Below are 20,564 nucleotides of genomic sequence, written 5' to 3'. Positions count from 1 at the left end.
GGAATAATATGATGACAGTTAAGCGGCTTACGGTGGCAGCTGTCTAAAGTAGAGCTAAGAAGATGAATAAATGAAGTTAAACGTCTTATAATAGACCCGACCGTTGGATCTACACACTAACCAACGGCTCACTTTAAAAGAGATCAAAAGCATGCGACAAGTTGAAAATAGAGAAGAGAGAGAGAGAGAGAGGGAGTGCCGTTTTTCAGGGGTTACGTTGGATAAATTCGACCGTTGGGACTTAAAGAAGGAAAAATAAATAAAAATAAAGAAAAAAAAATATACCAGAGTTCTATGTTTGACATCTTCACTTCGAGGATAAACTAAGAAAAGGAACAGGAGAGTTTAGAAAGAGAGAAATCCTTACTAAACTAATTGTTTTATTTGCTTCAGTAAAAATGGTTGCGAGAAGTCCATCTAAGCAGAAGAAAATGATAGCAGCTCTCAATCCGATTCTGCTCAGGGAAATTGTTCAAAAGGTGAGCCATGTTTATATTTTTGCAAGCTTCTCTTCTTTCTCTCTGTTTGGTTTCTGAGAAAATTACAGAAAGTTCAAATATCGGACCATGAGTTCTCTTAATGGAGTTTCTTTTTTCTGGGTTCGTTTAGGTGGATCGATGCATGGTTCGGTTGCAGGAGCTACAGTACACAGTTTCAGGTGGAACGAAGGTGATCTCAGGCGTGACTCTTAGCCCTCGAAGTACCAGAGCTTACCTTAAGACTAGCCTAAGATGCAAACAAGAGTCTATAAGGTAAATATATATATATATATATATCTAAGAGATTATACTCATTTGGGTTGTTTAATTATTTCGTAAAGATCGGATTTTTTAGCTTCATTATTGTTATTTGATGAGTACGCTCAAATGGGTCTTTGTATTTTGTCGTAAATTTGAAGGATTAAAAATGCTGCCCCTAGGAAATCTCCGGTGGGGAAGTTTCCGGGAAACTCAGGAGGTATTCTCTTACACCCTTGAATTTCATCATCAGAAGCAAATGGGTTTCTTTTTAAGTTTCTTAAATAAGAAAATGAAATAATTTAGACTTGGCAAAGATATTACATTTTCTCGGTATCCAAACAAAGCAATGATATTACAGCATTGTCTAATAAATCTATTCGATGCAGGGGAATGGCGGCGAATGTCATTGCCGGCCATGCTTGTCGGAGAAACAGTGGGAGAAATTCTCCAAGCGAGTCAATTTGCAAAAGAAATAGTTGCTTCAGTCAATACCAAGACCAAGAAGAAAATCACTCTAGAAGATCCAAAAACTCCAATAAGTCAACCCAGAAAACAGAAAACTCATCACATTGAAGAAGACACAGAGCTCAAGGCCAAAAGAAAGAAGGAAAAGCAAAACAAAACTCGATCAAGTCAGTACGAATCCATCTCGCCAGTTCTCAGACGGGCTCGTTCCAGAATCAACTTCAAGATCTCTCCTCCCAACAAAAGAGAAATTGAGAAAGAAAACAATCGATTTGTGGCTGCAAACAGAGTATCACCAAGGCATAAGCCATGGGCCAAAAAGGCTGTCCTGTTTCCAAATCCTCTGTTTACAGCCTCTTCTACAAATTCAACTGAGCAGCAGAAGTTTTATAGGACAATGTCTCCAATCATTGCAAGAGGAAACAAGCAACAAAACACACAACAACAACAGCAACACACTCCACATAAGTTCTTGATCAAATCGCCGCACACGAATTCGAAGTTTCAGGTGAAGATCAAGACCCCACCATTGATTTCTCGTTCTCCACCAAAAAGAGCCACCAATAAGTCTCCAAAGATGTCAACTGCCACGAAACTACGCCGTTCATTCTCTCCATCAAGGCTGGCTTCAAGGTTGGTGTCACCCCTGAGGAGCAGAAAGAGCAGTGTTTACAAGAGTAGTGATGGGATAATAACTACAATGAGTGGATTGAAGCAACGTCCAGCTTGTTCTATCCCAGTTGGAATTTCTTCTCGAAGAATTTGAGGTGTGGGATTGGGATGGCTTCTGAGTTTATACATCTTGTTTTGGCTTGGAGAGTGGATTTCGTTGTTTGAAGATATTTTCTCGATGTCCATATTGATATGATTGATTCTATTATTTTTCTTGTAAGGTGTGAATTTTCCATGTAATTTGTTGTTTGCCTTTTCAATTAATTGCAATCATTACAAGATTGTAACGTTTACTTGTATGTAATAATATCTCATGAATCTTTTGTTAATCTTTCGGTTGAGGAATACTATCTACCTATGTATGTAGACTATACTTAAAGAAGTAACAATAAGTACCTAAACTTACGCATCTTGTTTTGGCTTGGAATGGATTTCGTTGTTCGAAGATATTTTCTCGATGTCCATATTGATTATTGATTCTATTATTTTCCTTGTAAGGTGTGAATTTTCCATGAAATTTGTTGTTTGCCTTATTCAATTAATTGCATACAAGATTGTAACGTTTACTTGTATGTAATAATATCTTATGAATCTTTTGTTAATCTTTCGGTTAAGGTATACTATCTACCTATGTAGGCTATACTTAAAGAAGTAACGATAAGTTAAGGTATGCCAGATGAGAGAAAATGTATTTTGTAATCACAAGACTCCGATGTATTCTGATCAAACCACACCTAAAAAGTGGCATAAAATTTCATAGTATTCTCTAATCACAAATTATTCTACATAAATTATTACAAATTCTATGCACTTGGATACAAACTCAAGAAACAGGTATTCCTCACCAAAACCACCCAAAGGGAAAAAAAAAAAAAATTATCTCATGATTTCACACTTCAATGTAGCTCAGCCACTTGTCAGATGAGCAATGAGGAATTGAATTGAATGAGTCGCACTGCTGTTTTCGTTGTGGAGTTCAAAAACTGACTGCAGCTGGTGTTATTTTTACCATTCTTTCTCACCAGATATTGCAGCTTCAGTGATTCTACTATACGAAAGGAAGAACTCTCGAAAGGCCAGCAAAAACACTCTTGGATACATCATTAGCTTCCGGGAGACGCAAACCTTGTTCTCTGCCTATTTAAGGCTCGATCTTTAGGTGATGACGTTTTCCCTCCTGCACCTGCTTGACGCATCATCTCTGCAGACAGATTGCACAATTATGAAACTTTTGTGCTACTTGGTAAAATTATATGTAATTAGTCTTTCTATGGGACACTTAAACATTTATCACTATTCATGTGGTTTGATAAATTCTGGTATTCTAAAGTGAAACAAGCAAAAGAATCAGAACAAACTACAACATATTGGGCACAACAAGAAAAACATATTTAGTTGGCATCTAAATCTTTTCTAGGAAAGTCAGGAAATATTAACCTCGCTTTCTCTCAAGCTCCTGATCAAGCTCTTCCTTCCACTTCCTCTGTCTCTCCAAAAAGCTCATGCTGTAAGTTCAATATAAAAATATCAGAATACTCACTTTGCAAAAATTCTGAAGGACAATTATTAATTCATTGGAAGCTGAAACGTATAAAGTTTGAACAAACCTCGGACTATTTGGCTCCTGCTGTGCATCAACAGCAAGCCCTTTCAAATTATTGAGAGGAGGTGAAGGTGTGTTCTTCAAAGTTTGATCACTTGCATTACAAATACTTGATACAGGCCTACCATTACTCCCAGGGCTTCCAGTACTAAGAGAATCAACTGCGGCAGATGGGGAACCAATAGGACCACGACTGGGTGATCTGCTTTTTGGAGGTAATTTCAAGTACCTTGGAGTAGTTTCATCGCATGTACTTTCAACGTAAGTGGGAGAGGCAACTGCATTCAAGCTGTTAAAGAACTCTTCATACAGGGGTGTTTGCAGTTTCTTCAGTTCGAGAGCCTGAATTTTGTTATTACAGATTAAAAACAAAATAATCTTAATGCAAAAGCAAATCTAAGAAAGCAGGACCACAGAATGAATTAGGGACCCTTTACTTTAACCATACTATACCCGAGTCAAACAATATGACATGGGAAACAGTGAATGGCTTAGATATCGCTATGGGACATTTCCACATTGTCAAATTAGAGGAAAACATGAAAGTGTAATAGGTATGAATATCTACAACCCATACCTGCTCCCAGGTCCTTTTAAAATACATGACAGCCTATTACAACTACAAACATTACCTTCTCATCCAAGAATGCTGCGATTTTTGATTCGGTCAGTTCATCATCATCCTCAGAAAGTGATGGTCCACAAGGAAATGAGAAATCTTTATCCACATCACTAAGAGTTTCAGCACATTTAGTCGGCAAAGGAATCTGTTGCTCAGTTTCCAAATTTAATCCTTTGTATTCTCCTTCTGAAGTTCCATTGAATTTGCATTCCCATTCCTCAGATGGCTCACTTACAGGGTTAAAACTCTGGGTATAAAAGAACAAATAGTCAATTAAGACCTGCCACTGTTGAAAACTTAATAAGTATCCAAACCAGCGAACATGAAAATCAGTTACCTTAAAGTCATCAGAAATCAAAGAATTGAGTTTTACTCCACTCATTGTGACATCATCCTTGTCATCAATCTGACACATGTCATCATCACTGCTATTTCCTTTCCAATTACACCTACTATCCAATAAATTTCCAGGAGACCCAGTTGAGCAGTGCAGAGTACCCATGTTACAGATATCAGTTGTGTCTGAGCAAGTTGACATTTTACTGGGAATTAAATAGAACTACCAAGTTAAAGACAAAGAAAGCAATTACAGCAAAACACTACCTGAGGTAAAATTTCACTTAAGAGAGAGAGGATAAATTGCAATGCTTACAAGGTCTCCAAGTTTTTAGCACATGATGGCATAGGTGTTTCCAAATTTTCCTAATGGTCCAAACAAAACCTCCTTATCAATAAAATTTCAGAGAGAACAGGAAAAATAAGAGTGACCAAGTACAATACAACTCAGTTCACCCATACTAACCATGACAGGAGCACAAGAAAGACGATGTGATTCCATATCTTCTCCAGTCACAAAGGGATGCTGCATATATTTAGCATTGAATAGTTAGAACTTTGATGGTAATCAGAAGCAAGCGGCTCCAAAAAATTAGAGTAAAACTAGATATAATACAAGATGTCTTCTGCCAGAAATGTTCAGATAACATATAGAGAAGTTAACCAACTTATATAACCTGAAGCAATTCAGATGCAGCTGGCCTGGAATTGGGTTCCCTGCCATTAGACAAAAATGAATAAACTTCAGTAATAGAGGAATATAATTTCACTATTAAAATTTAATGCAGCATGCTTCGTAGCAATAATATTTTGTGAATTCAAACTAAAATGCTGAGAGAGAGAGAGATTTGACAAACTTCTGCAAACATTTCAGCAGAAAATCCTTTGCCTCAGAAGAAAGATGCTCAGGGATTGGAGGATGAGACTTTGTAGTGCCTATATGAAAAAGAGCAGCAACCTAAAGGAAAAAAAAAAATTCTTTAGTGCAAAAATACACCTTGAATGTAACACAAAGCCAATCAATTGGTGATTGAAGAATATCTCTGATAAGAGAATATCAAAAAATTACCTCCTGGAATTGTTGACTCCATGGAGGTTTTCCAGTGGCCATCTCAATTACAGTACACCCCACACTCCATATATCAGCAGAGCTAGCCAATTTTTCACATATAGTAGTAATGTTCAGCTCTCAAAAAGATAAACAAGAAAAAGGATTTATGCCATGTAGTTCTCATAATTATCTCCAAAGGACCAGCAAAAGTGAAGCAGACACTGTAAATGATTGCATATAAGGTTCTTTTTTTTCCATAATCAAACAATACACTCAGTCAAGAAACTCTCATCCTATCCCCTAAGGAATTCATAATGAAAAGAAGATGCTAAGATGGTAATTATTGTCCTTACAAATTATGACCTGTCTGGAGAATGACTTCAGGAGCCATCCAATACGGAGTACCCTTCATAGACTTGGCACCTGAAATTGTTGCCTACAATAATAACAAAACAATAAATTAAACAAATTTACAAAACAAACACTAGTTAAATATAATACATATGTGAAAGGTGATGGATAAGAAACTGTACATACCAGCTCAACAACCTGTTTTGATGCACCAAAATCTGCTAGTTTTATGCATCCTTTATTATCGACAAGAATATTTGCTCCCTGAAATTTAATACAAAATGCATGTCATCCACTTACACCTAATAAGGAAAGGAAACTCTTTTCTCCAAGAAAACATACCTTAATATCTCTGTGCATGATACCATTTTTATGAAGATACTCCAATCCCAGTAACAACTGATGTGTATATGCTCTTACAACCTGTTTAACAGATTGCTATATGAGCATTAAATTACAGCTATTATTACAAAAACCAGATATGCAAGTTTAATTAGCAAGGACTTACAGCCTCGGGGAAAGACCCAAATTTGCCCAAAAGTGATGATATTGATCCACCGGGGACAAATTCCAACAGAATATTTAAAGTTTCCTCCTCCCTCACTGTACCAAGATATCTCTAAGGAGCCAAAACGAATATACAATTAGAATATTAATAGGCTTTTAACAGTTCATTAGACACCGGAGGTTTGTACTTACAACAATGTTTGGATGAGAAAGATTTTTCAAAAGCTTCACTTCTTCCTCGAGCTCCTTGATATGAGTCTACTTGTAGCATCAAATCAGTAGATCAATAAACAAATTCATACAATTAAACAGCATTGAACATAAGGTTTTCTTATTCTTTTTACTTCTCAAGGAGAGAGGGAAAAAAAAGGGAATAAAAGCGTTGTTTTCTTAAGAAACCACTAAGGGTGACTTCTTATTTTATTAAATAAACAGAATGAAATATATGCATGCACCCATCTACAATTGAAACCCCTCTCCTCCTCCAACACACAAACACACACACACCACTTAAATCCTAACCATTTGAACTCGCCTGAATTAGCAGAAGTGTATAGAAGGCTGTGGTTACAGAAAATAAAACCAAACTCACTTCATTGTTAGGGACTCAGTGCCTAAAAAAAGAGAGCAGAATAGCCGCAATTTCTAGTTTAATTACTTTTCTTGGTTTTGACGTTTAACGTGCTATGAAGAACGTAAAATTCCATAAAAACTTTCTAGCCACCATGAACAAACATATTCCAACTTCAATTACCTATCTGCGGAAAACATAAGAAGTTTGAATTCAAACCTGCGTTTTCTCCTTTGAAGCGCTATTTGCTGCTATCAAAACCTGGAAACCCCAAAGTAAAGAAATCGAAATTAGATTCTACACAAATATAACTGATTATGGAACTACAAATGCGAAAAAAGAAGGAAAAAACTAATAAAATTGGCCAAGAAAAAGTTCGAAAATGAACTCGAAATCCAAGTTAGAAATAGAAAGTAATTAAACCAAAGCAAAGAGAAAACCACTAACTAATCACTAGGAGAAATAGTAACCAGAAATAAAAAACCGAATAAGTAACTAAAATCAATCAAAAAATAATTTTAAAAAACCATGTTAAGCGACCTGTTTAACAGCAAGAAGTTCTCCGGAGTCAAGATTCATGCCCATATAGACGCGTCCAAAGGCGCCGCAACCAATCAACTCACCCTTGCGCCATCGGATGGCAGGCGCATTGTCCATGGTGATCGACGCCGGTTGTGGCGGGGGAGGAGGCGGCGGAGAGGGTTTGGAAAAGACTCTGGATTTGCGAATGCAGGAATTGATCTTATCCACCAGAGTTGGACCTCCTACTCCTCCGATTGGCGATGTGGACGACTCTTCATTATCCGGCGGAGTACGAAACACCAATGATCGCCGAACTGATCCAAATATGTCCTGCATTTGTAGAGAGAGGGAGAGAGGAAGAGAGAGAGGGAGAAAGAGAAAGCGCGTCGGAGAATGAGAAAGTTGGGACTCTACTGGGGTTTCATTTGGTCGGCAAAAGAGTGAAAAAATTGAGAAAGAAAGAGAGTGTTCGGGGGAGGGAAAAGGTGACCCATGTTATTTTTTTCAAATATATGATTATAATAATTTTTAACCATTTTAATAATAATAAATGGAATCAAATAATGGACAAACACTCAATTTTGTTACTAATTAAGAATCCAAAATTTATACTTAGTGCACTAAAGTAAAATTTATTATTTTTAATAGGGAGGTAATAATAGTAGTTTTCCAAACTCCAAATCACCTTGTGAAAAAATAAGTTGGGGTTTTTATTTTATTTTATTTTATTGTTTGTGCCCACTTGTGGTTAATTAATGCCAATATCTTAGATGATTCTATTCAATAAAAATGCAAACTCACTTGCTTGGAAGTGTGCTCATTAATAGTGTCACATTTCGTTTATTTCATGGGACTTGGTGCAAATAGATCTATATTTGTACTTTCACTGCTATGCACATAAATGAATCATGTTTTTGTTCCCCATTTCGAATTGGTAATTTTATTTTTATCTATTATTATGGAGTTACATTGGATTTTAGTGCTTCCCATACCAAAATAAATAATAATAATAAAACATATATATTATTTAGTGTAAATAGCTATAGCCATATTAATAAGTCATCTTCAAGATTGTATTGGGAAATTTCACTTTTTATCTCTAATAATACTTAATATTACCAAAAAATCCCAACATTAATAATATTTTCAAATTAATGCTAAGCTTTTCCCTCCTACCGAAAATACCCTTCCCATTCAATCTCAGCCTTCTCTCTCTCAGTCTCGGTTTCTCTCTCTTTCAGTCTCACAAAAATCCCCCAAAAACCATCGAACCCCCACCTCCGTCGAGCCGTCGAGCCGCCATCTCCGTCGAGCCGTCGAGCCCGCATCTCCGTCGAGCTCCCACCTTCTCCGTCGAGCCCCCACCTTCTCCCATTTCTCCGGCGATCTCGAGCCCACTGCAAACTCCCATTTTTCTGTCAAACCCGAGACCCACGGAGCATATTTCCTTCAAAGTTTAAAAAACTAAGGTAAAATCTTGAACCCAAGTCCATATTTGCTTTATATCGTTGTTGAATCTGTGATTTGTGGAATGGGTTGTCCGATTTTGTGGGAAATTTTTCTGGGTTTGAACCAGTGGCTCGATAGGTTCGATTATGGTTCGATAGTAGGCTCGATAAGGTAGTTTGAACAGTTCGATGATGGATCGATTATGGCTCGATATGAGCTCGACATGAGCTCGATAAGAGCTCGGTAGGATATGTTGTATTATATTACAAGGGCTCGATAGGTTCGATAATGGTTCGATATGAGACTAGACTGTAGCTCGATGGTTATTTATCTAGACAGACAGATTTTTCATAGCTCGATAGGTTCGATAATGGTTCGATATGAGACTAGACTGTAGCTCGATGGTTATTTATCTAGACAGACAGATTTTTCTTAGCTCGATAGGCTCGATGCTGGCTCGATAGGCTCGATAAATTTAGGTTGTTGATATTTCTCGATGGAACTCGATAGTTTTTCGATAGTGCTCGATAGGGTATGTTTCAGCTCGATGATAGCTCGATAGAGATCGATAGAGCTCGATGACAACTTATTTCAGTGTTTTTTTGAAATTTTTTTTATTCTGTTTTCTTACAAAAAAAATTTCATGTGTTGTTACAGATGCCTAAGTTGCTTGTTCCGTTCAGTGATCACTTTCCTGGTCGAGTGACATATCGGGGTAGTAGTACTTTAAATCACATCAAGACCAGGTTTTTGGAGCTCGGGCTGCTTGAAAGGGCTAAGGAATCCCCTTTTAAGCAATTCTTTTTGGCTTCGGAGTTTAATTTCTCCGGAGTCTTGGTGCATCAACTGTTGCTGAGGAAAATCGCCAGCAACAACGAAGATGAGGTGCATTTTTTCTTGGGGTCGAAGTCTTGTAGATTCGGCATGGGAGAGTTTGCCCTGGTGACGGGGTTGGATTTCAGTGCCTTCCCGTCACCAGAAGAGTTGGAAGGGCGTAATCTCAGCGATCGGTTGATAAAGGAGTATTTCAACGATGCTGAGAAAGTAAAGCTGTCACAGGTGGACCATGCTTTCAAGACTTGTACGGTTGTGGAAGATGTGTACAAGCTTGGTCTATGTCTGTTTGTTGAGGGGGTTCTGAATGCCATTGAGGGAAAACTGCACATTTGGCGAGATATTCTAAAAATTGTTGAGAATGTAGAGTACTTCTTCAGCTATCCATGGGGGAAGTACTCTTATAGGAGGCTATTGCATTCTTGTAAGAAGGACATGGTGAAGCAAAAGGCCAACTATGATGCCAAGAAGGATGCCAAGGTGCAGCAAGAGTCCAAATACAGTATGTATGGTTATGCCCCCGCCTTACAGTACTGGGCATATGAGGCTATCCAACAGCTTGCGGTGGAGCTTGTTGTGAGCTCGGGAAACATGTTCCCGAGGATGCTTAGCTGGTCGCATCGGAAGAACAAGGATTTCACCAAGTCCGTCATCGCACCGATATTATTGAAGAAGAATGTAAGTTATGTTGTTTTTTTTTATCTATATGCTTATATTTTATCATTATTTGAGTTAACCAAATGTTTTATGTTGTTTGCAGTTAATTGTTCTTCCGATGTTGAAGCCTCGGCCAGCAGAAAAAGACTATTACTTGTCTTTGACTGAGGGAGATCTTCCCCTTTATCCTGGGCTTGGCCAGGATCCCTCGGAGACTGATGAGGAGGAGGATGCGACTTTTGAGAAAATGGCAGAGAAAGTTTCTCAGGCTGCCGAGGCAGCCAAGATATTTATTGATGCTGCCCCGGGGGAGGAGGTTGCAGGTCCCACCCCTCCTATTCCCCCAGCCTCAGCCTCAGCCCCAGCCTCAACCTGTGCCCCAACATCAGCCCCAGCCTCAGCCCCAGCATCAACCTGTGCCCCAACATCAGCCCCAGCCTCAGTGTCAGCCCCAACACCAACCCCACCACCAGCCTCAGCCTCAGCCCCTGAGCTGGCCGACTTGATTGAGCGGTTGGACAGAGTCGAGGGTCGACAGGAGACCCTCTTGAAGAACCAGTCAGTGATCTTGGACGTACTCAGTCAGATCCTGACATTTGTTAAGGAGAAACCGAGGGGGTCCAATGAAGATTCAGAGTCAGAGTCATTGGATCTTCCGCTAGACTATGTTGATGATCCAACGACGCCCCCTACCATCATTGTGACACCAGATGCTGAGACTCCGGGAGTCATTATTGTCAACCCTGAGGATGTTGCTGGGGTTCAGTTTCAGAGGGCTAGACGCCAAAGACGCAAGCCAGATTGGTTTGAGGACTATACGGATCCCACGAGGAAAAGACCTCGCACTGCTGCAGCTGCACCAGCAGACGAGGCTACACAAGAGGCTACACATGTGCTGGACCCTCTCAAGAAGCCAGATCCCAAACAGTATAGGACAATGTGCAAGTGGCTTCTTGGAGACATGCCCAACAAGACCCCGCGGGATGTAAAGACTGGGAGTCACGGTCCAGCATGGTTTCTGACGTTGAAGACACCCCAGTCGTGGCTCAATGATGGGGTAAGCAATTTATACCTAATTATGGACTATTTTCAATTTTACATGTTTTATTTTTACTGACTCGATGTGAGCTCGATAGGAGTTCGATAGTAGTTCGACATGGATGTTAAAATAGGGGTTGTTCTTTACTATTTCAGAGTGGCTCGATGTGAGCTCGATGGAGCTCGATAGGTAGTTCGATAGGGATGTTAAAATAGATTGTTTTTTTACTGTTTTAGAGTGGCTCGATGTGAGCTCGATATTAGTTCGATAGGGATGTTAAAAGCTCGATGTGAGTTCGATATGAGTTCGATAGTGAAAATTCCCTTAACAAAGTGGCTCGATGTGAGCTCGATGGAGCTCGATAGGGAGTTCGATAGGGATGTTAAAATAGGTTGTCTTTACTATTTCATGATGGCTCGATGTGCGCTCGATAGGTAGTTCGATAGGGATGTTAAAGTAGGTTATTTTTACTGTTTCATACTGGCTCGATGTGAGCTCGATAGGAGTTCGATAGTAGTTCGACATGGATGTTAAAATAGGGGTTGTTCTTTACTGTTTCAGAGTGGCTCGATGTGAGCTCGATGGAGCTCGATAGGTAGTTTGATAGGGATGTTAAAATAGATTGTTTTTTTTACTGTTTTAGAGTGGCTCGATGTGAGCTCGATATTAGTTCGATAGTAGTTCGATAGGGATGTTAAAAGCTCGATGTGAGTTCGATATGAGCTCGATTGAGCTCGATAGGGAGTTCGATAGGGATGTTAAAATAGGTTGTCTTTACTATTTCATGATGGCTCGATAGGTAGTTCGATAGGGATGTTAAAGTAGGTTATTTTTACTGTTTCAGACTGGCTCGATGTGAGCTCGATAGTAGTTCGATGGTAGCTCGATAGGGATGTTAAAGTAGTTTGTTTTTTTACTGTTTCATACTGGCTCGATATGAGCTCGATATGAGTTCGATGTGAGCTCGACGGAGCTCGACATCAGCATTTTATGATGGTTTTTGCTAATTTTTTTATCGTACTCTCTTTTGCAGCATATTGATGCGGCAGAACACATGCTTCGTATGCGTCGCAAGTATTTTCCCAATATATATCGACAGAATGCAGTTGTGATGAACAGTTATTTCTCACAAGTGATACCTGCCCGATATGATCAGTTCAAGAAAACAGCCGACAAAACAAAGTATTATTGGGATGCTGACATTATGTCCATGTTGACCGGCATCGAGCAGCAGTTTCTGGCATCTTGGGGAGGAGTTGAGGATGTATATTGGTGCCAGAACTATGGACAACAACATTGGTTTGCCATTGAGGCTTCCATTTCTAGTTGGACTCTGACTGTTTACGATTCAGACAACTCGGTGATTAGTGACGCAAAGCTTGAGGATATTATGAGTCCATGGTGCTTTATGCTACCTTCTCTGTTAATGCAGAGTAAACTGTTTACTGATAGCTTGATGTTGAAGATTCCATCAGCAGGAAATAGGCCGCATCAGTTCACATTGCGTCGCAAACAGAAACACGAGCTCCCTCAGTCAAAGAGAAGGTAACAAACATCATCTTCATACTAATTTTGTTTCTAACTAAATTTATAGTAATGTGCACTTAATATATTTTTTTTTTTTACAGTGGGGATTGTGGTGTGTATGCTATCAAGTATATTGAGCATCTAATGGTCGGTCTTCCATTGGAAGCTATCTGCGATGAAAATATGGAGGTGTTCAGGAACAAGTGGACCACAGACTTGTGGTATCAAAATTTGTTACCTTGATGATTGTATATATACAGGGTCTTTACATGTACAGTTTGTTGTTCACATTTTTTTATAATTTTCATGGGCTGTTATCGAGCTAATATCAAGCTATATCGAACTGTTATTGAATTATCAAAATTTGTTACCTTCATAAAAAGAGTTTATTAATACAACAAGTTCAAATGGGAAAAAAGAGTTTAAAGCCTAGCTTTGCCATAAACATAACTTTTCAGAAAAATCAAATAAAAAGAGTTTATTAATACAACAAGTTCAAATGGGAAAAAAAAGTTTAAAGCCTAGCTTTGCATGTAGCCCTGTTGTGGCCAAGACCACCACACATGCTACACTTGCGATGACTGGGAATGATTTCTCCATTCGATGGAGTGCGGTTTGTCTTCCTTCTTCCCACCTTATTCTTCTTCGGTCGACCAACTGGTTGTTTTTCAACGGGAACCCCAACTTGCATTTTCTCTATGTTCTCGGGAACTTCCCAATCATCCTCATTGCCAGTTGGGTAAATTGTTTCTTTGTAAGACTCCCTCCACATCTCAGTAGTGTAATATGGTGAACACAGTGAGTAAATGTTGACATTGCGCAACATGGCCGCAGCCACACCATGAACACAAGGGTAACCCATTATTTGAAACTGACCACAAGAGCATGATTTGGTCATCAAATTCACCTCACCATCACCTTCTGGGTCTACCACATGAAATTCAAACTGTCCAAGAGGATGGACTTTCAAGTACCTTGCATCATCCGCAATGCCTGAGACATCTTTCTCATATGTTGTTGCTAATTTCGATGTGCACTTCTCTACCTCCTCACGACGCGCGGCAAACCATGACTGAATTGTGAAACGAATGAATTCCACAAAAGTAGTGACTGGGAAGGTTCTTGCGTCTCTGGTTTTGTTGTTGAAACTTTCAGCGTAGTTGCTTGTCATTACATTGTATCGATTCCCAGGAAAGTATACACGAGTCCACTTATCGAAGCCAATACCCTCGAGATATTGAGCTATGGCAGGATCCATTTGCTTTATATTATTGAAGAACCTGTGAAATTTTGACTTCCGAAATGCATATGCCGCATTATACATCTCCTTGTGACAGTGATCGGTCTTGAACTTAGCGATTACATTCATACTTATGTGATGGTAGCATGCGCCGTGGTAGGCATCGGGGAAGACCAACTCAAGAGCATGAATAATGCTAGCATGCCTGTCTGAAACAAAAGACAGATTATCAACAACTCCAATGGCTTCCTTCAATTTCATCATGAAATACTTCCAAGAAGCATGATTCTCACTGTCAACAATCGCGAATGCAATTGGATAAATGTGGTTATTCGCATCCAATGCGACAGCACACAACATGTGGCCACCGTACCTTGACTTTAAGAAAGTGCCGTCCACACATATAACAGGACGACATGATGTAAATCCCCTTCTACAAACTCCGAGTGAGAAGAAACAGTAAAGAAAGCGACCGTCATCTGTGACAAAATCAGTAATTGTACCTGGATTCTTTTGCTGCAGCATGTACAGGTAAGAAGGTAACTTGGAGTACGATTCTTCAGGTGTCCCCCTAACATAACCGAGTGCCTTCTCTCTGCATCTCCAAGCCTTAATATAACTCATATCGATCCCAAAATTATTCTTCATATCCTCCTTTATGCTGTTTGGTGGATAGCTAGTGCCATCAGTAGCATATTTGTTCTTGATAAGGTGCCCAATGACAGAAGGTGCTGCTTGACGGTGGTCTTTTTGTCGCAATTCTAGTGAGCAAGTATGTACACTATTATAAACAGTGATCTCAAACATCTCTGATCGCGCTACTTTTTTCCCTCTTATTCTCCAACCACAATCAGGATCCTTGCAGGTGATATACAACACATCAGTACCAGACTTCTTAACCATAAACTCAAAATTATTCTTCATTGCAAAGAGAGCCGCTTTGGTTTTCAATTCCATCTTGTTCTCAAATGTCTTCCCAAGATGTAATTCCCCCAACGCTATACCGGATGAGGGTGATTCAGAACGACTACAAGCTATGATATCTTCTTTTGTAAACATGGGAGCACTCCATTTTCTGTGATCTTCTGTTGAACATATTGAAATGTTCCCTGTATAGTTATATTCTGTTCCACCATGACGACTAGAGCTGGTGCCAGGTGTTCGGCGTCCTTGACTTGGTGGGTTCGTCCGTGCAATATGACGTATTGGTTGTTCTTGTGCTTCTTCTACTTGCAAATGTTCAGCTAATAGATCATCATCCACCGAATTGTCTCCTAATTCCTCATTGTGTTCGGCTACCGGATCGTCATTCACATAGGGGTTGTACTCATACTGGTTGTCCCTCAGGTCACCAATAGGAAATCCTAAAGTACTGGCTGCTCCCTCAGGTCCGGGAGTGGAATATGGGTCTGCAATGACAATCTTTTTAACAGGAGTGACACACAAGGCCAACCTTTCTTTAGATGTTACTCCTATGAATGCACGGACACCAAGATCACTTTCAACATGAACGGGTGTAAACGGTTGGTCGCCACAAGTGTAAGGAACCTCCAATTTCAACTCATACATCTGTTTATCAACTTTAAGTTCCTTGTGCAATATGTCAAGAAGTTGCAAGTACGTTACAGTATCCTCCATCGGTATCACCGTGCATTGAGGGTCCTTGAAAATCCACTTATTCCCTTGTAATTCCCAAACACCATTGTAGGATACAAAAACGTAGACAATAGAGCCTGTGTTGGAAAAAAAAACATTAACATTGTCAGGAAAACTGTCATTTTTCCAGAAATGCAATAAAAAATAACATTATCGAGCTTTATCGAGCTATTATCGAGTTGGAATCGAGCTACCATTTCTCAAAACAGAACACAAACCTAACCAAACCCTCCATCGAACCCCTATCGAGCTATTATCGAGTTATCATCGAGCTACCATTTTTCAAAACAGAACATATACCTAACCAACCCTCCATCGAACCCATATCGAGCTATTATCGAGTTAGCATCGAGCTATCATTTCTCAAAACCGACCATAAAACACAACCAAACCCTCAATCGAACCCTATCGAGCTCATATCGAGCTACTATCGAGCTCACATATTATAGATCCATTCGACCCCTTATCGAACCCTTATCGAGTTTCCATCGAGCACTAAACCGAACCTATCGAGCTATTATCGAGCTATTATCGAGCTAACATCGAGCTCTTACAAAGACCTTCTTCTACATACCATCGAACCGTTATCGAACCGTTATCGAGCTTCTATCGAGCAAAAAAATTGCAGAAAACCCAGAAAAACACAGATCGCGGAATCTCTAAAAAAATCCCGAAAAATACACCAATATAGGCTCAGATCTGTTCAAAATAGCCAAAAAAAATGTAAACAAATAATACCCAACACAAAATGTAAAATCTCATTACCCATGGTTTTTCTCCTCCAAAAACTCTCAAAATAGATGTTGCCTTTGATATTAACGAATTCACAGAAACAATGGAGATAACTAACAATGATTTTGACAAGAAAATTATACAAAATTGTAGGTTTTATGGAGATTTCGTGAGAATTAGAGAGAGAGAGGGAGGAGAGTGGAAGAGAAGGTTTTGTGAATTTTTGATATAATGGGAGGGGTATTTTGGGTATGGGAGGAAAGTTTAGCATTAATTTGAAAATATTATTAATGTTGGGATTTTTTGGTAATATTAGGTATTATTAGAGATAAAAAGTGAAATTTCCCATTGTATTTAAACAATTTACATAAAAAGATAAATGTAGTTACCATTCAAATTCCATACTAATATTATGTTTACTTGAATAATTTACATAATGTTAATAATAAAACATTCAACATTTGTGATCATCTTGTCCAAAAAGAGAGGTGAGATTTTGTTCTTAATTTACTTTTCACACCTACTAATTAATTACTACTCTATATTATTATATGGTTTTAGAACCATTTTACTTTGTTTCCCATCTACTAAACGGTGTCGTCTCGGGTCCTTGGGCTGAATTTTCCAATGGCCACTAGGCAAATCAATCTTCTTAGCAATCCCTCTCCACTTCTTGATCGTACGGTCCATCTTCTTCGTCAACCCACAATACGACTGTAAATTCTTCGGCATGGAGTCGTACACTTCCCACCACCGCCGGTGAGCCGAGTCGCTCGCGTAGATAAGATGATCCGGCATGTCCCAGTTACAATCATAGTCCCTGTAACACAACCATGGCTTCAAACCCAGAAAATGAATCGCTCCAATTTTCTCACCCGCTCCCACCTCGTGTGAAAAGTCTCCGCTACCGCTCCTTCGAAAAATCTTCAAGTAATTAATACTTCTCGGCAGCCGATGCCACCACGTGAAGACTTCGTTCAGAAACCCTTGGTCTCCGCCGTTGTACGACTTCAATTCGAATGTCTTCTCGGTCAGGACTTTGAACAAACAGTTGGATGGCTCAATCACCATCACCCCAGAATTGAACAAATACCTGTCGTTTCCGGCTGCCGAGAGCTGAGGATACAAGAAGAGGAAGTCGAGATTGTTGAGAACGAGTAAATCTGCGTCGATGAAAACGATCTTGTCGTACTGGACGAGTTGCCATAGCCGGAGCTTGCTATAGTTCCACTCGTTGTAGGCGCCTTTTTTGGCGAATGGACTTCGGATTCGGTCAATGTGGACAATCTGCCACCCGGCGGATCGGAGGCCGCGCTGGGAATTTGGGCTGATGGATTTGTCGGCGAGGAGGACGAGGTCTCTAGTGGATTTGGTCCGGCGAATGCTTTGGGCCAAGGCTATGGCGCCACAGACGTAGGACTCCGAAGAATGGAGAACTGTGGCGTAGGCGTATCTTGGGCCGCGGGGTTGCTGACTTATTATCTGATTGGGCTTGGGCTTCGGCTGGGGCTCGGGCTCGATATTTACTGAGCTGGGTCCTCGTAAAGCCGATCTTGGCAATTCTTTACCTGTCCAATGAAAAAGGCCCAGCCCAATTGTCTTAATAAAGATAATTAAATAATAAATATTTTACTTTTAACTTGCATCGATTGATCGATGTATTTTAATAATAACAAACCACACCTTTGTGTAATATCAATCACTGCAAGAGGCACTTCAAAAATATAAAAAAATCACTATAAAAGGTAGTTTATTCCAAAATCATTCAATCTTCAATATTTTTAAATTTTGCTTTCTCAAATAATTTATTCAAAACGCTTTTCCAATAAAATTTTAATTCAAAACTTATGTTTTTTTTCAAAATATTATTGTCTTGTTGAAATATATACATTAACCCAAAAATTAATTCAATAGAGTATTTTTGTACTAATTGACAAATTTAATATTATTAAAGAAAATATAAATAATTATTTAAAAATTCAAATGACTATTTATGCAAAACACCACACACCCATAATAAAAAAAATTATATATTTTTTTAAAGAGAATAAAAATAATAGAATTGGTTGCATGCCCAGGCAAATTTTTTCTTCTAGATTAAGCTAATGTGCAAGAAAAGAAGAGTTGAAAACTTTTACATTAGTATCATTCACGTTTGTTGGGAATTAAATTATTGTATATCATCAATAATGTCGCTAGCTATATCCAAAAATGATAAGGAGAAGAAGTCTATAAATTAACAATATATGTTAACATATATGCAGGGGTGACATATCGACTTTTCAACTAATTTCTAACGTGTAAACGTATATATATTTATATATATATATATATAAATGTACATTTTTTAAAGGAGAGCGTTCGTGATGGCACAACAGTGCTACTGCTAAAAATTTCTTCAACCTAATTATAATTTATAGGTACATTTTTGTATTATTTGTTTGAAATAATCAATATATAATGCACTTAAAATATTTTAAACTGCCAGATATCAAATAATTCACAATCTTGGTAGTTACACCAAAATTATTATTATAGATAAGCCATAGGTGGAAACCTTCAAAATAAAGCAGGTCAAAGCTATTATACCAAATTCAAATTAAGGCTGATCTAATCTTTAGACTTTTTCATATATAACCATTCATCATTCATATAATTCAATAAATATCCAAGAAATAAAAACCAATGGTGAAATTATATTGAATTGGTCTTTATAAATAAAGCTACCAAGTTTAATATTATTTGTTCAACTATCTTAATTAAACGTTTGTTAAAAAAAATTTCCAAATTCCAGCAAATTTCTTTTAGTAGTGTCTCATCCAAATTTATGAAATATAATATATAATAAGAAAAAAATGTCAAAAATAGAGAGATTAATTGTAACAAAACCTTACCAGTTTGGTGATTAGGAACAAGTTGGCAAGACCCAAAAGGCATAGCCACTTTCTGCCTAAGCTTACTCATCTCAGGCTTATACACCCAAAACTCCCCTCTCTGCTGACTCATCAAGTCATCACATCGAAAAATCTCCAACATGGGCCCACAAGACCCCACAAACACAACATACACCGTCCGATCAGAGCCACTCCTGGCCGCTAGATTGGCCACCACCAAATTCACCTGAAGCGCGAACACGTCACGCGTGGCCCCACACGGGAGCGATGCAACGACAACATCTAAATCGTCGTACGCCGACTCCGACGACGGCGGGAGTGGGATCTCCGGGCACTTGGGTGGTCTCCACTTTTGGTTTTCGTCGATCCACTCGGGGTAAAAATTGTCCCAGTTCGGCCGGTGCGAACCGGACAGCGTGTCGAACCGTACGGGGACCACGTCAGCCAATCCATGCAGTCCACGTAAGCCCTCGTCGTGGAGTTGTAAATTGACCAAACCGAGCTTAATCTTGTTATTCTTTCTGATGATCTCATTATTACGACTAATAATACTGGTGTTTAGTTCCTCGGCGATTATTTGGAACCACTCCGGAGACTGGTCCGAAATTACGATATTGGCCTCGTGATGATGGTGGTGGTGATCGAGATCGAGCCTTGTTGTGGTGGAGAAAATATAGTTAGTTGTAGGGGGTTTTGGGGGACAGGAGAAAGCTAAGAGGAGTAAGAGAGCTAGAGAGAGAAAGAAGAGAATGAAGGGTCTAATATGCTTGGCAAAGTAAGGCTTAGTATTATTAATATTAATATAGGAGTTTTTAGACCTCATCTCATACTAAGTTTTCTTTTTGGAGAAGCTTTAATCTCAAAAAAAAATTGTTGCAAAAACTAGTTAGTTGAAACCTGAGTTTATATACACGCAGAGAAGAGAATGAATATATAAGACAATGTTTTTATATTCTTTTATTATAATAATAATAATAATGATAATAATAATAATTATTATTATTATTATTAATTTATGTTGAAAAATCGAAAATAATGAAGGGAAGATCTGTTAGTGTAAAAGTGCATGGCCAGCACGTTGGCCAAATTGTCGTTT

The 20,564-nt window shown here is 38.8% G+C and overlaps 3 protein-coding genes across 3 annotated transcripts; 1 reads left to right on the top strand and 2 right to left on the bottom strand.

Annotated features, from left to right (window-relative positions):
* Positions 1-186: 186 nt before the first annotated feature.
* On the top strand, positions 187-2,206 carry LOC133790915 (probable microtubule-binding protein TANGLED). Its single transcript, XM_062228755.1, has 4 exons — positions 187-479; positions 610-752; positions 899-957; positions 1,127-2,206. The coding sequence occupies exons 1-4, from the start codon at positions 399-401 to the stop codon at positions 1,969-1,971; spliced, it is 1,128 nt and encodes a 375-aa protein (XP_062084739.1). The 5' UTR covers positions 187-398; the 3' UTR covers positions 1,972-2,206.
* Positions 2,207-2,557: 351 nt separating this feature from the next.
* Positions 2,558-7,925, bottom strand: LOC133790913 (mitogen-activated protein kinase kinase kinase ANP1-like). The gene is made up of 17 exons (XM_062228753.1): positions 7,459-7,925; positions 7,138-7,179; positions 6,540-6,605; positions 6,349-6,459; positions 6,183-6,263; positions 6,027-6,104; positions 5,843-5,925; positions 5,508-5,589; positions 5,296-5,396; positions 5,116-5,155; positions 4,905-4,964; positions 4,755-4,804; positions 4,440-4,644; positions 4,113-4,349; positions 3,485-3,822; positions 3,315-3,382; positions 2,558-3,078 (listed from the first exon to the last, which is right to left on the bottom strand). The coding sequence occupies exons 1-17, from the start codon at positions 7,774-7,776 to the stop codon at positions 2,981-2,983; spliced, it is 2,058 nt and encodes a 685-aa protein (XP_062084737.1). The 5' UTR covers positions 7,777-7,925; the 3' UTR covers positions 2,558-2,980.
* A 9,014-nt stretch (positions 7,926-16,939) lies between these two features.
* On the bottom strand, positions 16,940-20,350 carry LOC133790912 (putative UDP-glucuronate:xylan alpha-glucuronosyltransferase 5). The gene is made up of 2 exons (XM_062228751.1): positions 19,469-20,350; positions 16,940-18,142 (listed from the first exon to the last, which is right to left on the bottom strand). Exons 1-2 carry the CDS (start codon positions 20,289-20,291, stop codon positions 17,109-17,111), a joined length of 1,857 nt encoding a protein of 618 aa, XP_062084735.1. The 5' UTR covers positions 20,292-20,350; the 3' UTR covers positions 16,940-17,108.
* Positions 20,351-20,564: the final 214 nt, after the last annotated feature.

The sequence above is a fragment of the Humulus lupulus genome, chromosome 7 (assembly GCF_963169125.1).
Source record: "Humulus lupulus chromosome 7, drHumLupu1.1, whole genome shotgun sequence".
Taxonomy (NCBI): Eukaryota; Viridiplantae; Streptophyta; class Magnoliopsida; order Rosales; family Cannabaceae; genus Humulus; species Humulus lupulus.
This window is presented reverse-complemented; position numbering and strand designations above follow the sequence as displayed.

Excerpts from the sequence above, each read along its gene's own strand:
- LOC133790915 (XM_062228755.1), top strand. The coding sequence starts at position 399 with ATGGTTGCGAGAAGTCCATCTAAGCAGAAGAAAATGATAGCAGCTCTC. Across the intron at positions 480-609 it reads TCAGGGAAATTGTTCAAAAG|GTGGATCGATGCATGGTTCG; the intron begins GTGAGCCATGTT and ends GGGTTCGTTTAG. Across the intron at positions 753-898 it reads TGCAAACAAGAGTCTATAAG|GATTAAAAATGCTGCCCCTA; the intron begins GTAAATATATAT and ends GTAAATTTGAAG.
- LOC133790912 (XM_062228751.1), bottom strand. The coding sequence starts at position 20,291 with ATGAGGTCTAAAAACTCCTATATTAATATTAATAATACTAAGCCTTAC. Across the intron at positions 18,143-19,468 it reads TGTTCCTAATCACCAAACTG|GTAAAGAATTGCCAAGATCG; the intron begins GTAAGGTTTTGT and ends TTCATTGGACAG.
- LOC133790913 (XM_062228753.1), bottom strand. The coding sequence starts at position 7,776 with ATGCAGGACATATTTGGATCAGTTCGGCGATCATTGGTGTTTCGTACT. Across the intron at positions 6,460-6,539 it reads TTTCTCATCCAAACATTGTT|AGATATCTTGGTACAGTGAG; the intron begins GTAAGTACAAAC and ends TTGGCTCCTTAG. Across the intron at positions 6,105-6,182 it reads TCATGCACAGAGATATTAAG|GGAGCAAATATTCTTGTCGA; the intron begins GTATGTTTTCTT and ends ATTAAATTTCAG.